General features: G+C 34.0%; 1 protein-coding gene across 2 annotated transcripts in view; it reads left to right on the forward strand.

Annotated features, from left to right (window-relative positions):
• Positions 1 to 20,653, forward strand: part of LOC149781816 (cytochrome P450 4F6-like) — a 72,251-nt gene that overhangs the window by 47,842 nt on the left and 3,756 nt on the right. For both annotated transcript variants that reach the window (XM_089935988.1, XM_089935989.1), the window contains 5 exons: positions 1,169 to 1,292; positions 1,913 to 2,042; positions 8,917 to 9,046; positions 10,855 to 11,133; positions 16,850 to 16,915. In XM_089935988.1, the coding sequence (XP_089792114.1) occupies positions 1,169 to 1,292; positions 1,913 to 2,042; positions 8,917 to 9,046; positions 10,855 to 11,133; positions 16,850 to 16,915 (729 nt within the window). The remainder of the gene's footprint in view (positions 1 to 1,168; positions 1,293 to 1,912; positions 2,043 to 8,916; positions 9,047 to 10,854; positions 11,134 to 16,849; positions 16,916 to 20,653) is intronic.

Raw genomic sequence — 20,653 nt, forward strand, 5'->3', positions numbered from 1 at the left:
AAGTGAATGAAATTTTAACATGTTGAAATTCAGAGCAGAATCATTCACATTAATTGAAGATCTTGCATGAATGATTGCTTTCAGGCATACTTGTAAAATTATTTTTTTTTTTTCTTTTCTAGCCTTTGTGAGGAAATAGTGAAGTTATTCAAAAACTTTCCTAAACTTATTTTAAAATTCTTATAAACATGTTTCATTAATATAGGAGTTTTAAGACGGACTTCCAGTATCAAATAAAATAATTTGTATTAAGAGCGATTTCCATCTGTCACTTTATATAATTTGGTTGACAGATTTCCTCTATCCCATAAAATAGTTTGTGTTAACATGTATTTTCTGTATCCCGTAAGAAAATGTTATTAAGACAAATGTTCTGTTTTTGATAAGATAATTGCATTAAGACCGATTTCCTGTATACCATAAGATAATTTGTATTAAGATGGAATTTTCCGTATCCTCTAAGATGATATTATTAAGGCAGATTTCTCAGTATCACATAAGGTAATTTGTGTTAAAATGAATTTTCTGTATCTCATAAGATAAATTGTATTAAGACAGATTTCCTGTATCCCATAAGATAAATTGTATTAAGACAGATTTCCTGTATCCCATATGATAAATCATATTAAGACAGATTTCCTGTATCCCACAAGATAATTTAGATTAATAGTTTAGATTAAGATGGATTTCCTTCTATACAGTAATAAAATTTGGATTAAGGCAATGTTCATGTATCCCATAGATATTGTTAAGTTGGATTTCCTTTATCCAATAAGATAACTTGTTTTAAGAAAGATTTCCTGTATCCCATAAGATAAGTTGGAAATGACGGATTATATAACATGCCTTGTATTCATTCAGTATAGCAAGATACAAATTAATTTTTAAACAAATAACAAAACCAACTAAATGGTGACCTTGCTTTCTCTTTAATTGAGCCCAAGAACTGATTAATGGTATCCGTGCTAGGATTATGTGTTTAATTTCCAGTATAAACTTTTACAGGGCCATTCATCATAGCTCTTACAATATGCATGGGAAGAGGTACATTTGTTTGAGTCCATTTCTCTTTCTCAGTTTGTCTTGCTTTTCTTTCTTTCTTTCTTTCTTTCTTTCTTTCTTTCATAGGATTTATATTTACCAGTAAGAATTTACTTCTTATGACCAGGACACCCTACTTGTTTCCTGATTTCATCTTCTACTTGAGTTCAAGGGGAAGAAAATTCCGAAAGAACTGCAAATACGTACACGAAGTAGCCAAAGAAATAATTGACAAGCGAACAGAAACACTGGTAAGTTCATCTTTCATAAACAAAAATGGTTATTGGTTATATTTTTTTAATATGCTTTTAAAAAACAATTTGTTCTTGCATGTCTTGTCCTTTTCAAAATAAACAATATCATTACATCTGCTATAACTTAAAAATTAAACCCTTCATATTTGTATTAATTTTTCATTTCTGGGAGAAAATTTAAACATTTCGAGATTATTAAAAATTCATTCAAAGCAGCTTTGGATAATGCTATCATGATACATCAAGACCACTGGCACTTAAGCACAAACAAGGGTACTGGTACATCAGCACATTCTATACCTGGAGTTCATTTCGGACATTATTCTTTGGGATTTGTGACTGAAATGTCTAGGATTATTTTTTATTCAATTCTTAATACTGCAGGTTCCTCTGAAGTTTCATTTTATAACTTAGATCATTAAATTATTTGTTAAGTTTTACCAAACGTGTGGTGTTTTTGCTTCTTTCAGTTACTTAGTTTAAGACAATAGAGTATATAACACTGTATATAAAATACTGGGCTGATATAAAAACATATTTTCTCCACATCTTTGTATTATTTGTATCCAAAAGAGAAATGAAGCTCTAATCACCAGTATTATGTCTTGTGTCTGCAGAGGAAAGATGGTTTGTCCAGTAGGAAGTACCTGGATTTTCTGGACATCCTGTTGACTGCTAAAGATGAAAGTGGGGTTGGTCTTACTCATGAGGAGATCCAGAATGAGGTGGATACATTTTTATTTGCAGGTAATTACAGGATTGGAAGATGTAATTATACTGTAATTTATGCAATTTCTTCAACATCTTTTGTATTTCTTACACTGTATAATTAATAAAATGGATGTTAATTTAAATTACAAGATGGCTCATGCAAAGATGTATTCTTAATGAATTTGAAAGGAAATTTAATTGCTGTCTAGAATATTGCATGAAAAATTGAAGAAATAATTTTACTTAACTAGTAATATATACATATCCACATCAATGAGATTCAGATTTAGCATCTTTCAAACGTCTGGACATTTTTGTTTTCTTCATTTTTGGTCCATCACTTCTTAATGAGATTAAAAATTAATTAGGGAATAATCCTGCAAGGATTAAACAATAACTGTGGCAGCTGACTTCCCATCTCTATTTAAGAACAACAACATCAAAAACAAAACAATCTACAAATAAACCTGTACCGGACTTCATCATATGTTTTGGCCAATATCTGATTAGACGATTCATTTCAATTATCAGGGTTGTCTCATCATACTGTAGCAAGAAGTAGTCATTTGAATATCTTGCAGAGATGATAAAACAGCAGCAGGGAAAAAAATCTTTCTCAATGTCATGTGATAGGAGACAGGAGCGTTTTGTTCTATTCATACTGTATCTATCTGCAATCTAGTATTTTAACATTGCCTTGGAAGACTGCAGCGCTGTCACTGGCTCTGCAATGTGACATCTGAACATTGCTTTGGATGTCTTCAATGCTATCACTGGCTCTGCTATGTGACATTTGAATGTTGCCTTGGAAATCTGAAATGCCACCACTGGCTCTGGTATTTGGCATTTGAATGTTGCCTTGAAAGTCTGCAATGCCATCACTGGCTCTGATATATGGCATTTGAACATTGCCATGGACGACTGCAATGCCATCACTGGCTCTGCTATGTGGCATTTGAATGTTGCCTTGGAAGTCTGTAATGCCATCACTGGCTCTTCTATGTGGCATTTGAATGTTGCCTTGAAAGTCTGTAATGCCATCACTGGCTCTGCTATGTGGCATTTGCACATTGCCATGGAAGACTGCAATGCCATCACTGGCTCTGCTATGTGGCATATGACTGTTGCCTTGGAAGTCTTTGCCAACTCTCACCGGTTCTGTGACTGATGATGTCTGATGCATAGTTTGCTGCCCAGACTATTTCTGCATATGATACATCTCAGTCAAGGTGGAGGGGTGGGTAATCTGCATTTCTCCTTGCATCACTAATTTATGGTGGAGGTTTGGGACCTGCCTTTTGTACTTGCTGCACTCATTCAAGCTGGAGGGTTGGGGACCTACCTTTCCTACATGCAGTACTCATTCAATATGGAGGGGAGGAGGACCTGTCTTTTCTACTGGCAGCACTCATATAATCTTTAAGGGAGGGGAACTGCCTTTTCTGCTTGCAGCACTCATTCAAGGTGGATGGTGGGGAACCTGCCTTTTTGCACTCATTCAAGGTGGAAAGGTGGAGAACCTGCCTTTTATACTTGCTGCACTCAGTGAAGCTTGATGGGCGAGGCTCTACATTTTCGACATGCAGTAGTTATTCAATATGGAGGGGAGGAGGACCTGCCTTTTCTACTGGCAGTACTCGTATAAGCTTTAAGGGAGGGGAACTGCCTTTTCTGCTTGCAGCACTCATTCAAGGTGGATGGGAGCTGGGGCCACTGGGGCATCCATATCCTATAGACACATTTTAGTTGTATCCAAAAAGTAGAAATTGATAAGAGAAAATGTGTGCATGAAAAGGTACATAAATTTCTGTTTGAAAATTAAAGATAATAAAAAAATAAAAAGAGGTGATCAACATGAAAATTGAGATTCCTTAATTTTCCACCTGCAAAGATCTTAAGATGATAACATTCATTGAAATTTACATTACTGATAACACAGTTTTGTTATTCATTTAACTTTTGTATATTCTTATCTGACAAATCCTTACAAGGAGTTTTGTCGATACATATCAGGGAAAATAATTTCATGGGATGAAACATGTTTGCATGTTTATACATTTATTGTCCATAATATTTGACAACAAAGTATGGATTTTATAGTGGCCATATTTATCTGCAATAAAGGAAGGTGATCCACATTTATGATAATTTACAATTTGAAGTCAGTAAAATTAGTGTATAATATTGAAATGCCAATCATGGTGATGCTTATCATTCTTAGTGTGTAGTACTAATAATAGACTGTTTTTGTTTAGAGTAAAATAGGAAAATATTGCAAGAAGTAAAAAATAAACGGTATGCTTAACAATGTCGTTTGGATCATAAAAAAGGTCTGCCACTCTTGATTATCCATTTATACATCAGCAGCAATGTATATAATACAGATAAATATGTACATATGTTAGTCTGTATGGTGATAACATCACATACTACATGCAAATATCCACTATGCTCGTTTCACCCATGGCTGCATGTAATAAAAGTTCCTTATTTCTCATGAATAACCATTCAAAGTAAGCCCCAATAAAATTGTCTTGGAAGGCCAATATAACCTCGTTATGCTGATTGTTTGAGCCAATACAATTTTCACTTCCTAAAAACCCTTACTCATCATTGTATAAGAGATTACATCTGTTAATATATTTTCTGTTCTGTGACATAGTATCAAAAGTCATAGATCAACTTGACAACACAATTTGAATCGACTGATCATGGCCACACAGTGGGCATACAGAATTTCAAAGGGAACCTTTAACAGAATAATTTGAGCCTGTCTCTAAGGATTTCTTACACAGAGTCCTGATGAAGTGAATCCCAAAATCATGTATTTGTAAACCTGAACTGATTCCAACTGTTGCTCAATTGCTTAGATTCAGCTCTGCCTTCTCTAACTAAGACTGTTAATACTTCCCATCATTTTTCAAAAATGTCATTGTAAAGTTACTCTTGAAGTAACCATTATGATTGACCCTAAAAATTAAAGAGCTATCACCCTGTTTCTAACCTCCCATTCATGTTGCAAATCTTAAAAATGTTATACCCAACTTGAATCTCATCTGAATTTAGATAGACTTTTTATCAATTTAAGTCTGCACACCACCACACTAAAACTAAAATGTTAAGATTACAGTCCTCACTTTCTTTGACTATTTGGTACAGCCTACTTAGTCAGAGGACACTGACAGTGTATGTAAATTGAAAATATTCCAGACCAGCTGATCTGTTTTGATATTCTACAGGGTTCTGTTCCTTAACCTATTCTCTTCATTCTAATCACGCAGCCCCTATCAAGTGTGATAAATCATCCGGTGTCTCTGATGACACACAAATATACAAATTGTATCACCAGACTGAAGTTGATGCAACAATCTCTGATCTAGAGAGGTCCATTTCCAATATGAAGTCATGTATGACATACAAAATCAGAAGATTGAAGTCATGTATGACATACAAAATCAGAAGATGAATGGTGACAAAACTGAAGCCATTTAGATTATGACACAAAGACTTTCTCATTCACATTCTTTACCTCAAACTAGTTCTTTGTTTACTGATTTATATATATATATATATATATATATATATATATATATATATATATATATATATATATATATATATATATATATATATATATATATATATATATAGTATGTATGCTGTATTAGTGATATACCACAAGATGAATAAACAAAATTTCAAAAGGAAACAAGGCTTGCCAAGTTTCCTTGTAATAAAAAATGTATGCATCGAGTGGCATATCATTGATACAGTGTACATACTAGACATATATTTTATTTATATTGCATACAAATACATATATTTGTCTCTTGAGCAGAGTTAAGATTGACTACAAGCAACTGTGTATTGACTGAGTGAATGAACTCCACATCTATGCTACAAAATATAGCTATGTGCCTTGTGTGGCTAATCACATTCATCTTTGAAAATTAAAAAGTTGATAGTTTTCATTTTTTTCATTTCTATTTTTATTCACATTTATTAAATCACTATAAGACACACTTTTAAACATAAAAGATGGTTTAATGAAGAAGGAGAGAACTTCAAATACATATTTAGCTTCTTGAACACTGAATGCTCAGTCATTGATGTACTGGCATATGGAAATTGTTGTGGAATATTGTGAAACTAAGCGAAACGTCGAACCAACGAGAGGTAATTAAAACTTTTAATTTATTTTTCAGTTGATCTAAGTCATTATTCTGCTTTAATTAACATTACTAACGAGCATAAAATTCTCTCTCTCTTTCTCTCTCACCTTTTCCTTTGATCAATTTGACTTAACTTGTACCATCATTCATAAATGCAGAGACATTATCTTTATTCTCATCTTTTCATTGATTTTCACCCTTATCTTGCTAGAATGGTCCAGAGAGAAAGACAGAGATAGAGAGAGAATGAGAGGGGGTGGGTGTGGCCTTTGAACATTTTGATGTTTAATTAATAATAATCAATTTTTAGAACACTATAAAAGATTTAAGAAACAACAACAGCAACAAAAATACTTTAAATACATTACATTTTGTGTGTCTCATAACCAATAAATTTACTGTATAGTATCAATAGGCTGTTGCAACTTTGTATCATTGATTATATAAACAATGTAGATAAATTCCAAGGAATGAAAGTGTACATATACCATTACGATGAATCTTGTAGGTAAGTTGGTGCAAGTTCAGTTTCAAGGATTTTATCAAGCTCGAATTCTTTTTCTCTCTCACTCCAAATTTCTGTACATCTTGTTCCTTATACATGTGAGGGGGGAGGGAATGGAAAATAAGATAGGATTTTTATGAAATTTTGGACCATGTTAAATTCATGTAGGAATTGGCGTTTATTAATACTTATTTTGTTATTTTCATGTGTCGCTGCTAATAATTAATGAGTGGAAATTCATTATTGATTTATAGGCGTAGAATCGTCAGCACACAGTTGCAAAAATGTTTTTATATAAGCGTATTATTGTGCCATGGGCAGATCACATTTTGATATACCAATAATATTGGTTAATAGAATTTCTTTATACCAACAACTTTCCAAATCGTGTTATTTTTAATGTATGTGGTAAATATCTCTCTCTCTCTCTCTCTCTCTCTCTCTCTCTCTCTCTCTCTCTCTATATATATATATATATATATATATATATATATATATATATATATATATATACACTAAGTCCTCGGTATTATTATTATTATTATTAATTACAAATGATGAAATCATCTCACAAAGAGTGAAAGGTGAGAAAAGAATGTAGAGGAGTTTTGCTGTGGCTTACAATTTTGGGAAGGAACCTGAGTCTTTTTTCAACCATTACTAGCATTTACATTTGCCAGTAAACCATACATTCTGTAACCTTCTGACCCGGCACTGAAATGCCTTCGTTTGCCACTAGGTCATTCTTTTTTTACCTTCAGCATTAGTAGCTCAAACATTTGCCACAAGGCTATATTTTATATGACCTTCAGTATTAGTAATGGCTAGATTTGCCACTAAGCGATACTTTGAATGACCATCAGCATTAATATTAATAGTTCCAACATGAATCACTAGGCTATACTTTATATGACCTTCAGAATTAGTAATGGCTAGATTTGCCATAGATTATATGACCTTCTGATCCTGCATTATTAGTACATATCTGATCCAAAAATGGTGCCTTCATTTGCTTCATAGTCATGCATTTTATGACCCTCAGCATTAGTAATGCCAGTTTTTGACAATAAGTCAAAATATCTATGACCTTCAGCATTGGTAGTGCCATCACGTGTCAGTAATCCTTATTTTATGTGACTGACAGTATTAGGACTGTTGCTAAGTCATACTAATGCTAAGACATTCAGCATTGGAAGGCCAACATTTGCCACTACAACATCTTTTGCATACCTTCAGCATTAGTAGTGTCAGAATTTGTCAATAAGATATAGTTTCTATGGTGTTAAGTACTAGTATTGGCTGTATTCATTACTAAGCCATATTTCATTATGATCTTCAGCCTTAGAAATGCCTACATTTGCCATACGTTCTATGACCATCTAATTTAGCGTTAGTATTGCCTTTATGTACTACTAAGCCATAATTTCCATGACCATCTGATTAAGTATTAATAATGCCTACATTTGCCACACAGCCATGCTTTCTATGACCTTCAGCTTTAGTAATGCCTACATTTGCCACACCGCCATGCTTTCTATGACCTTCAGCTTTAGTAATGCCTACATTTGCCACACAGCCATGCTTTCTATGACCTTCAGCATTATTAATGCCTACATTTGCCACAAAGCTATATTTTGTTATGAAATTAAAAATTCGTAATGAATAGATTTGACACATGCTCTATAAAATTCAGATCCTGCATCAGTGATCCAGCATTAATGATGCATCATCTGCCACTAAGCCATACTTTTTATGACTTTCAGCATTAGTACCACCCTTTGCTATTAATATGTACTATATATGACCTTGAATATTAGTAGTGCATGAATTTGCCAATAAGCCATATTTCACTATGATCTTCAGGATAATAGTGCCAACATTGCCACTAAGCCATGCTTTCTATGACCTTCTGATCCACTATTATTAATGCTAGCATTTGCCACTAGGCCATACTTTCTGAAACATTCAGATCCAGGTGTAATGCATACATTTGCCAATAAGACATACTTTATATGACCTTCATCATTAGTAGTACCACCATTTGTCATTACGCAACACTTTTCCATGACCTTCAGCATTGGTAATGCCCACATTAGCCACTACTTTGTAACGTCTTAATGTGACACTATACACAACAGACAGCAACATTTTAGCGCAAATGAAAGATTTGTTTTAGTAAATATTGTACTTGTTTATTTCCTTGTTATTTTATTCAATTGTTATTCTTCAAAAGGTCATGACACAACAGCCAGTGCTATATCCTGGACACTCTACTCCTTGGCTGAACATCCAGAGATCCAGAGTAAAGTTTATGAAGAGATAAACAGTGTCCTTCATGACAGCGAATCAGCTGATTTGCAGTGGTACCCACTGTTTAATTTATTTTAAAGATACTTCCTTTCTTTATGCTTATTTGCAACTCTCATAAATGTTTGTTGTTCACAAAATATATTGAAACAGGCTTAAAGAGAAAACCAAATTTTGCTATTTGAATATTCATTGAATGTATTCAAATACAAAATACGTTGTCAATTTCAATAAAGGTGCCAGTTCATCCTTGTTTCTTTGTCTGCTTCTTTATTTATTGTTTATTCAGAAGGATTTGAATAGTTGTCCATGTCAATAAAGGTGCCAGTCCACCCACCTTTCTTTGTTTACTTTGGTATAATTATTTATTCAGAAAGGATTTGAATAGTTGCTGATATCAATAAAGGTGTCAGATCATCCTCATTGCTTTGTCTACATCAGTATTTATTGTTTATTCACAAGGGATTTGAATAGTTGCTGATGTCAATAAAAGAAAAGGGCTTTAATTGTTGTCCATGTCAAGAAAGGTATCAGTCCATCTTCTTTTCTTTGTCTACATTGTTATTTATTGTTTTATTCAAAAAGGATTTGAATAGTTGCTGATGTCAATAAAGGTGTCTGTTAATCCTCTTTTCTTTGTCTACATCTGTATTTATTGTCATACCTACTCACAGAAAAGTTACATTGAAAACACTGAATAAATTCATCTTAAACTAATCAAATAATATTGTTGGGGTCATTCGTAAATCTCTAGCTGATGCAAATGAAAAATCAAAGTAATGAAGTGTTTTTCCTGTCAAACTCAGTACACACATTAACATTCTTCTAATGGTGAAAACTGAAGATTATGGGCAGAAACTCAAATACATGTTCATTAAATGCAGTGACAATCTCAGAAATATATATGGGAAGTGATTTGTTAACCGTCTGTATCACAAAGATATGAGTTCAATTTAAATTAATAAAATTTAGATATGTTGATTACTGGTCTCAGGAATTTCTCATACTAATACATCCCTGACATGTCTGACACAACTGACTTCTTGATCAACTAAAAGTTACCATAAAAGACTCAAATCAGACCTTGGGAATTTTTCTAATAAGCCAAAGGAAACTCATGTTCAGACCTGGAAAATAATTGTTTTAACTGAAACCAATTATTTCATTTGATGTATAATTATTTCATTGCAATATCTGTGAAGTGGTCTTGTGGTTTCTAAAAAATATAATGTAGCCTCTACCAGAGACAGGCACATGGGGAAAACTAGTTCCCTGCCTCAACCAAGTTTTAGTAGATAATTAGTTCCCTGCCTCAATTAAGCTTGATTACAAGGTAAGCATATTGGCCATTCAATAGCTGTGTTAAATGACTTCAGAACTTGCATTTAAAAGAGCAAATGTTGAACTATATTGCAGTTAACATTCCAAAGTACAATGATGTTTAATGCATTATCGATTTTCGTATGATACCTATTTCAAACATATTGATATTGATATGATACCTATTTCAAATATGTTGATTTTGATATGATCCCTATTTCAAACTGTGTTGATTTTGATATGATCCCTATTTCAAATATGTTGATTTTGATATGATCCCTATTTCAAATATGTTGATTTTGATATGATCCCTATTTCAAACTGTGTTGATTTTGATATGATCCCTATTTCAAACCATGTTCTCCATCAGCTTGCTGCATTACATGTTATCTTTTCACTCTTTAAATCAAGTGAATTATCAAATGTATGTCTCTTGGAAAATCCAATATTTCATGGACTAACATAAAATAAATTATATTATTCAACTCATGAATTCCATATTTCATTGAAAACTGATGTGAGATCCTTGACGCATACATTTCAGGGAAGATCTGCCAAAGCTTGAATACTTGACAATGGTCATCAAAGAAGGCATGCGCTTTCACTGCCCAGTTTTTAGTATACAGCGACAATTTACTAAAGATTTTGAACTCGATGGACATGTGTTTCCTGCTGGTACTGTTGTATCTGTTCTACTCCTCAATCTCCACCACAACAAAGATGTATGGGACAATCCAGAAGAATTTATTCCAGAGAGGTTCTCCAATGAGAATTCAGTGACATTGGATTCCTACCAATTTGTGCCATTCTCTGCTGGGCCAAGGTCAGTTCCTTTGTAAAATTTTATACTGAAACTTAGATACTTGCCATCATTGTAAACAATGGTAGGGTTTGTTTTATTAGCAATTATCATCATAGGTCAGAATTACTTATGGGACGGTTTTCTATCCTTTGTCTATCGTCTGTTCATCCATTAGGACATGTTTGTTATTACTACTTTTCATAAACTGCTTGGAAGATTGCCTTGAAACATTACAACAGATTCACTCCATGGTCTAGTTGGACATAAATTAAAATGGTTCTGCTCAGATAATCAGTATAGCTGCCAGTGGCCATCTTTAAAATTGTGTTATCAGTATTCTTGAACCATGGCCATATCAACGTGGATCTTTCACTGAAAGACTTATTATAGTGTCTAGTTGGTCCTAATGAAAATAGTGCCTATTTGTTATCCAATATTACCACCATGGCAGCCATCTTGAAAATCTTGTTATTATTACTAGTCCTGAATATCGTATCAGCAAGGGATTTTCAATGAAAGACTTCTTAAAATGTTTATTTGATCCTAAGTGAAAATGATGCTGATCTGAAGTCCAGTAGGACTGCCATGGCAGCTGTCTTGAAAATCTTATTATCACTACCCCATCTGCAAAATCATATCAATACTCCTCCTGAATGGGTGGCTGTATCAACATGGGGTTTTCACTGAAAGACTTATTATAGAGTCTAGCTGATCCTAAATATAGATGGTGACAATCTAGCATCTAACATGGCCGTCATGGAAGCCATTTTAGAAATCTCGTTTCCACAATTGTACTTGAACAGAAAGTCATATTGATGTAGAATTTTAACCTGATGTCATCATATGATGTCGTCCAGCTATGTTGGTGATCTAAAGTCCAATATGGTCATCACAGCAGCCATCTTGAGGATATTGTTATTGCTACTTCTGAATAGAAAGTCATATATTGAAAATATTGTTATCTATGCTATGCACTAAATGGATGGCTAAATCAATGTTAGGTTCTCAATAATAGACTTTTTATGATACCTAGTTGGTTCCTAATGAAAATTGTGCCAGTCGTATATCCACTATGGTTACCAAGATGACTTTCTTAAAAATCTTGTGATCAGCACTGTCTCTGAATGGATGATAATTATGATAGCGGGTTTTCACTAAAATGCTTTTAATGATGTCTACTTTGTCCTGAATGAAGATGGTGTCAATCTGCATTCCAATATGTGCACGACAGAGACTAATTTATAAAACTTTGTTATCACTGAAGAATATCAGAAATAGTTTCAACACTTGACAGTTAAAAGGAAGAAATGGTCTAATCTTAAATTCCTGGAAATTTGTTTTGCCCAGTAGAGCATCAGTCTCTTGAAAAACTTGTGTTTCACTTTTGCAGGAGGGATCTTGTGGTCAAAGGCAGGATGGGTTCTTGTTGCATGCAACCAAAGTTTAAAAAATTACATTTAATTTTTTGAAATGTATTATTAGACTTAATTGGATTTTACTGCGTCTTTACTTTCGGTAATTTTCAAATTAAGTAAACAACAGTGATTATTTTTTTTTAATTAACCTGCATAAATAAAACTGTTTGACCCTTAAAAAGCTGCAAATATTTCAAACCAAACAAGTTAATATAGCATGCAAATTTTTCATGACTATGACTATCATTGCCATTTGCTATTTCAGGTTTATTGAGACTTATTTACATTTTTCAAGTTTTTTTGTCTGTGATATTTCATTATCAATGTTAGTATTCCACACTGCTTTTAAGCATTAAAACCTGAATGATTACACTTTAAAACTAAATTTTTGGGATAAAATAATTTATTTTTAGTTCAAACATGAATCCTTTTCATTTTCATGTGCAATGCATGGAGGAAATTAAGAGGTGTTTATCTTGTACTAAAATACCTCATTTGGAGGCACATGCTACTAACAGCAACACTCATTATAACATAACAGGGTAACATTATAGGGTTCCCATGTTACTTGGAAAATCAGAAAAATGTTGGGAGAATGAAAAGTATGTTCCCAACCAGGATAAGCCCTCTAATGTTGCAGATTACAATCAAAGTTGGGAGAAAAACGGGAAATTTTCAGCCACCACTTAAGTACTAAAAGTACGTAACAGAGTTAAATGTATTGAGTTCATACTGGCTTTGTTGGAGGTTGCAAAACCTTTCAGACATTTGAAATACAATTGCCACATAGACTATTTTGGTGCACTCCCTAAACATGTATATTTGTATAGTCAATCCAAGTGCTCAGACAATTGGGTTTGTGAAGTAGTTTGCTTACTCCTTAGTCCTCTCCGTAATGGTATCATTGTTTTGCAGAAGATAAGTTTAGCATCACACTGCCAACACATTTCCTGCGATGTATGATGATGGTAAATGTTGGAGAAGACTAAAATTTATCTGCCTCATGTCCCCATTTAACATGTAAAGCTAACACGCTTTTATTGTGTCATCATAATTCTTTGTTTATTATTTGGCAGTTCGCATTCGCTCTGGTAACACATTGTTAAGTAGTATCATCAGTAGAAACCTTCAAACCTCAACTCTTGCCTTTGCAGTGACATATGCCATCAGACCTTGCTAAATATGTAGAAATCCACCGGTTGTATGAGCAATTTTCAATGCAACAATCTGTGCTTTGGGTGTCCTAGACAATGATTACATATACTCATCAATCTATAGACAGAGTGTGCTTTGGATGTCCTAGACAATGATTACTTATACTAATCAATCTATAGACAGAGTGTGCTTTGGGTGTCGTAGACAATGATTACATATACTAATCAATCTATAGACAGAGTTTACTTTGGGTGTCCTAGACAATGATTACATATACTCATCAATCTATAGACAGAGTGTGCTTTGGGTGTCCTAGACAATGAATACATATACTAATCAATCTATAGACAGATTACATCCAAAGTAGAGCACTAACCAGATGCAAACAGGACTGCAGAAAACCACTCCTCCTCCACTCTCGAGCACAAAAAAGTTGACTGTATTGAGGAAAATGTTATTACTTACTTGTATCTGGACCAATCAGATGCAGTCTCACACCTTGAGAATAACTGATTTGCATTTTCCACTCTTATCAAACCCCAAGGCCCAACATTACTTAACATGTAGCATACATCAATTATCATTTACTTTTGCCTATTTTGTCTACTTGTTGTCAGTCAAGAATATGTCACAGAGGAAGCTCAAACAGGAACACAGTGTAAACTAATAAATGGGTTCAATCATAAAAAATTATGTTTAGATTGATGACAACAGGTGTGAATACCTTTTTGTTTTCAGTTGTGTCTTAGTAAGAGCATAAATAGTATAGTACTAAGTGCGATGAATATACTGTGTCATATAAAAAAAATGAAAGGGACATTTAACCAGTGATCTACATAAGTGTATTTTTGTATTATTAATAGAAATCTTCTTTATATATAAAGCTGTATAATTTTTAAGGCTTTTTGTTTTAAAACTGGTTTTCTTGAATATTTTATTTATACCAACATTTATGGTTAAGCTTGTAAAGTTATATTTATTATTCTGCAACACTAAATGAGTTACATGCAAATTTATATGAATTTTAATACTTGTAGTAACTTGCTTTTTGCACTAGATGTACATTTTGCAGTTTATTACATGGTCATAATTCATTTGTAATGGGAGTGTCTAAGAACAAAAACAGATTTTGATTTGAGAATTCAAGTTTTGTGAGCCAAAATGGTTATTAATTCCATTGATCAAAGGTAATAGGTGAATCTTGACATGACCATTTTTTCTTGTAAAAAAATCCTTGAAAAGGCCTGGAAATATTTGTGTCAAAAAGAGTGGAAACCCGTTCATAGGAGTGCAAAGTTAATGGTTGTGTGTGATGCTTTCATACTGTAGTACCATGTCAACGTAACGCAATGACTGTAAATAAGATGAATTATGATTAACTTTTATTTTGGAATGGAGATAATGACTTAATAAGATTTACCCATTTCAAAAGATATTACTCGCTTTGAATACTTCAAGTTTTTTCATAATCCCCTTGCACTAGTGTTTTTTGATAGATACATGTATTTAAACTTATACTAAGAACAAATATTTAAATATATTTTGATACATGTTCTTCTTTTAAACCTAATGTGAATATTGGATGCTATTAAATATAACATCAAAATATATATCTTTTAAGTGATTAATTTTAAATTTAAATATTGAATAATAATAATAATAATGATAGTGTTTATTTGTAATACAGGCCACTGGCCCATGATGCATATCCCTACATCATGCAGTACAAAAAGATGCATAGCAGAAGAGCATCATATCTATTAGAAGTGACATATATAAATGGGGGCCGCGAGTGGCCGAGTGGTCTAAAGCGCTCTCCATTACGGATCACTGCCATCTCACCTCTGTCTGCATGGGTTTGAGTCTCGGATTCAGCTAATGTGGGTATGTGAGAAAATTTGCCAGTAGCTTCTCGTGGGTCAGTGGTTCTTTCCGAGGTTTTTCCGGGTTCTTCCTCCATCATTAATACTGGCTGCCATGTATAGCCTATCGTGTGCTGAAAAATGGCGTTAAACCATACAACAACAACATATATACATGAAAGTAATTGTTATTCCATTTTCCGAATTGGGTGACAAAAGAGTAAATATTACACCATGATCACACAAATGAATTCTGTTATAACCTTAATACTTGCACAGAGCATGTTTTGTGATATTGATATAGAGTCTTATGTAGCAGGAGTCGTTGATAAAACATTTTCTCTCGTCTTTAAGGCTTTTATCGCAAACCTTGCCAAATTAGTCATCATAATTTTACTAGTATCATTTCGTATAAGAGGCCTAAATTTTTCTAAAGTTGGATTTCTTATATGCAAAGGTTGGTAAATATTTTATTTGAATTTCAGGATATAGTGGAAATTCAGTAATAAAATGGAATTTTATTTTTATGTCAACGTTAAAAATTTGTTACTCATCGTAAACACTTTCATATCGTTACTTCAGATTGGCAAGTTCCCCACTGTCATCATAACGATTATATAACAAAGATCACTGTCTCCCAACAATTCTAGATATCTTTGAAAAGTAAATTCTACTCCTAATTTCCAATAGAAAGGCAGTCTTTCCATTGAATTAATCTATGCTGAATCTTTTGTCCAAAAAGATCCTCAAATCTTTGGCTGAACACTCTAAGAAATGTATTTTGATCATTTTGTTCTGAGGACACAAAACTTTGCCAAATCCAAATGTAAATAGAAGCTTTTCATATTGTTTAAAAATTGAATGCTAGTAATTGTAAGATTGAAAACAAATTTTTATATATATTCAAAAAGTTAATTATTTTCAAATCATTGTCTAAATTTAAAATTGAATACAAGTAACTGAGACATTGAAATAGATATACAGATCAATCAGAATCATGCTGAGTTAAAAATGATTTTTTAAATTCTGTTCTAGATGTCTTTGAGAAACAGATATATTGAAAAATGCATGTTTCATCCATGAATGCATGTTGTACGATCCTGTAAAAATGACATGTTGCATACAAAACTATATTAACAATACAACACTGTTTCATCACATATCATTGATAGCTAATTTTATTTCAGATATTTAATAGATATGTTTGCACATTTGTACATTTTTTTAAATCTTTACATAATAATATTTCTTATTATATAATTTTACCATATCTTTTAATACAATATATATATTTTTTCCCAACAGGAATTGTATTGGCCAACATTTTGCAATGCATGAGATGAAGGTTGTCATCTCAAAACTGGTTCACAGGTATGTACTTAGGAGTATACACTCTTTCATAGGTATGTACATACTGGTAGGTTTATATATACTCATTCATAGGTATGTAGGTAGACAGTTGTATACACACCTTCATAGGTAAGAACAGAGACAGGTGTATAGCTGACTCATAAGTAAATACTTGCCATGGTGTATACACTGATTCATTGGTATGTAAATTAGACAGGTGTTTACACTCATTTATAGGTAAGAACAGAGACAGGTGTATAGCTGACTCATAAGTAAATACTTACCATGATTCATAGGTAGGTATTTACACTAGAGTATAAACTGATTAATAGGTATATACATATGTGTACAGGGATTCATAGGTATTTAAATTAGACAGGTGTTTACACTCATTCATAGTATATACTTAGGTTATTCATTGATCAATTTGTACGCAATTAGTCTGGTAAAGACACTTATTCATAATTATATTAGTATTTAGACTGGTATATACACTGATTCATTGGTAATAACTAGTGTATACACTGATTCATAGGTAAGTACCTAGACTGGTAGGTATGCTGATTCACAGGTAAGTACTTGCCTGGTGTATACACTGATTCATAGGCATATATTTAGACTGGTGTGTACACTGATTCATAGGTAAGTACTTGCCTGGTGTATACACTGATTCATAGCACATATTTAGAATGGTGTATACACTGATTCATAGGTAAGTACTTAGACTGGTGTATACACTGATGCATGGATAAGTTAGACTGCTGTATACACTGATTCATAGGAAACTACTTAGACTGGTTCATAAACTGATTCATAGGCAAGTACTTAGACCTGTGTATGCACTGATTCATAGGTAAGTACTTGACTGGTGTATACTCTATGTCCCCAATTTTAAGACCAAGTGTTAAGTTTAATACATTTGTCCACAAGTGGAGGGTATATATATTGGCAAACATTGATATCATTAGCAAATTTTAGCAAACATTTTGATAAAAATGTGTGTGTGAGGAGGAGGGTGGCTTATCATCAAGCTTGGGCTTATCATTGGATGAATACAGTAGGAAGTTGCTTCCTTTGATGTAGAGTGTACCATATGTGTTTGTTTATAACATATACTTAACTTTGAACAGAAGAGATTCAAATCTGCTGCCACAAAAACAATTTGTGAATAACATCCGGTTAATTGTAAGCAACATTGACTTGGACCCACCATGACATGTGTTTGTGTATTATACCTGCTTAAATTGTGACATGTCATCGAGTCTGTGTGATGTCAACACATTTATCCTGTTAAAGAAACAACCACTGGCATAAGGACGGTTCAATATGGTCATCCATCATGTCTTTTATAGCGTGTGATGGGGATGTTCTGATTGACATATTGTGATGACAGTAGAGGGTCTACATTCTTAGATCTACTTATGATCTTGATCTCACTGCATAAGATTAGTTGTATATTGGGGATTTGGCTCCACCTTGCATCATATTTTGCTGGATCATCACTAGTCGGCCGGAGTTGGATTGGGGGTGGGAAGGTTTGGCTAGGTGGGTTTCTGGCAGTCATCGTAGCAGAAGGGTGAACCATACCAATTTGAGAGATAATTGGCTTATGGGATACCAGTTCGCTAGTTGTGCCTAGAATAGAGAGAATCAACTCCATACTCAGGCAGTAATGACCACACAAGCATGACAGCCAGCTCTAGCTGCCAACCCAACACCTGCAGCAAACACCTTCAATGTATCAGAGGCAGCCAAGCATGCAAGCTTCAGTGCAGCCACCCATACTGGCCTAGAGTCTATCCAATGCTGCTAAATGATGGACAAGGCTAAAGGCCTTGAGGGCGGTGACTAGAGCTCCAGGCTGCAAACTTCTGGCCAACCTTGTCAAAGGCTTTAATCTGTAGCTTGCAATAGCTGTGCAAACAGACCCCTAGAGGCAATAACACATGTTATGATGACTTATGACACACCTGGTATAGCATAATCATGTCATAAAAGCTGGAAAAAATCGCTGCTCCAGACACTGTGAGCATATATGACCTGGATGAACAAAGTATAGAAGAAATGGTAGCCCATTTTACTATTCATCCCATATCCATCAAGAATCTGAATGAAATGGCGGATGCTGTTGATAGTTTGAAGCTGATTTCATTGAATGGCTTGAAAGGTACAAGAGAGAAGGACCTTGCTGGAAATTTTGTTAGCATGCAAAGCTTTCGCCTTCATGTCATTCAACACATCTACATTAAAAAATAAAATAATACCACCAGAGTCATTATTAATGTTAAAATTAGCAATAACCAATGTTTCTGGTGGTCACTACAATCAACCCTTTATCCAGCCATGTGTAAAAAAATAATGTGATCTACATGTGTATAAGCAGTACCTCAAGAAACTTAACTTTGAGGGCACTGACATTCCAGTCAAGGTGACTTTCTTATATAAGTTGCCTACCAAAATTCTACTGTTGCCATTTTCTTCTTTGCCTGCCAACGAGGTGCCTGCTACCCATATTCATTTATGCCTAAGAACGCCCGCACGCCATCAACTTTAAGGAGCGAAAGCGCATTTGCCAGCAATGCCTCCCCATCTTTCTACTCCGACCTGCTTGAGGTTCTTACTATGGGCTGTGAAGGCTAAACCAAAGTGAGTCGTTCTTCTTGAAGGTGAAACAAATCCTTCGCAGTCCATTCCATATTGCATCATGACTGACTTTGAAGCCTTAAACATTCAACAGAAGAAAACTAGCCAGTATGCTGGTAACAAGACAAATTCCATATAGTTATATACTAGTCTTATTGAATGACATTAAGGAAAAGGTATGTTACTGAGACCCATATACAATGTATTTTTGTCCTTTGAAGGGAAGAGGCTCTTACTGTGGACACATTAGTCACAGCCTTCAGTTTATGTGCTGTGATCATTCAAGGCTGACTGACAACATTTCCATGGTGGCCATTTACCTGAGAAGCAACACATCAAACATATGCTTACATGGGAATGTCGATAATGGACCCTGCTAAAAAATGGATGCATAACTTTTACAACAAACATATTAAGTCTTTATACAACAATAAGGCTCAACTACTTTATACTGATACCGACAGTCTTCTGCTCTACACCATGATGCCATATGTCTATGCATATATGGGCCAACCCGTATGATATGATTGTCTTTCCAAAAATAACCCACTGTACAGCAGTATTAAGAAAATTTATTGGTAAGATTAAAGATGAGTGTAACAACCCCTACCAATGAGTTTGTAGGCCTATACCCCAAAAATGGTTGCTGCAAAGAGACTTGAACTGCTAAAGGCATTACAGAAGCCATTGTACAACAAAACTTGACCCATAACCTCTATTGAGAGTTCTTCTTCTGAAGAGAATAATATATTCACGACAACATCACCATGCAAAACGATAGGCATAAGATCAGGGTCGATACAACGAGAAAAATATCCCTCATCCTGCTGTAAACGAACAAATGGATCGTACCTGATGAAATCATAACCTTGGGTTACAGCCACTTTAGAATTGATATGAAAATAGCAAATGAAGTGGTAGACAATCTCGACGACCTATTCATTGAGATTGCAACCTGATGGTAGAAGGAGCATTCACGCAAATTTTGATTATTGCACCAAGACCACAAATTAGATCATTTGGACCACCTCTAGAGCACTGACAGCTTGCTGGAGGATATGTAAGTGGTAGCTCCTTTGACAAATAATTGAATTGTAGAGTTGAATGTGTGCCAGA

Source organism: Sinohyriopsis cumingii, chromosome 15 (assembly GCF_028554795.1).
Source record: "Sinohyriopsis cumingii isolate HCF-2022 chromosome 15, ASM2855479v2, whole genome shotgun sequence".
NCBI classification, from domain to species: domain Eukaryota; kingdom Metazoa; phylum Mollusca; class Bivalvia; order Unionida; family Unionidae; genus Sinohyriopsis; species Sinohyriopsis cumingii.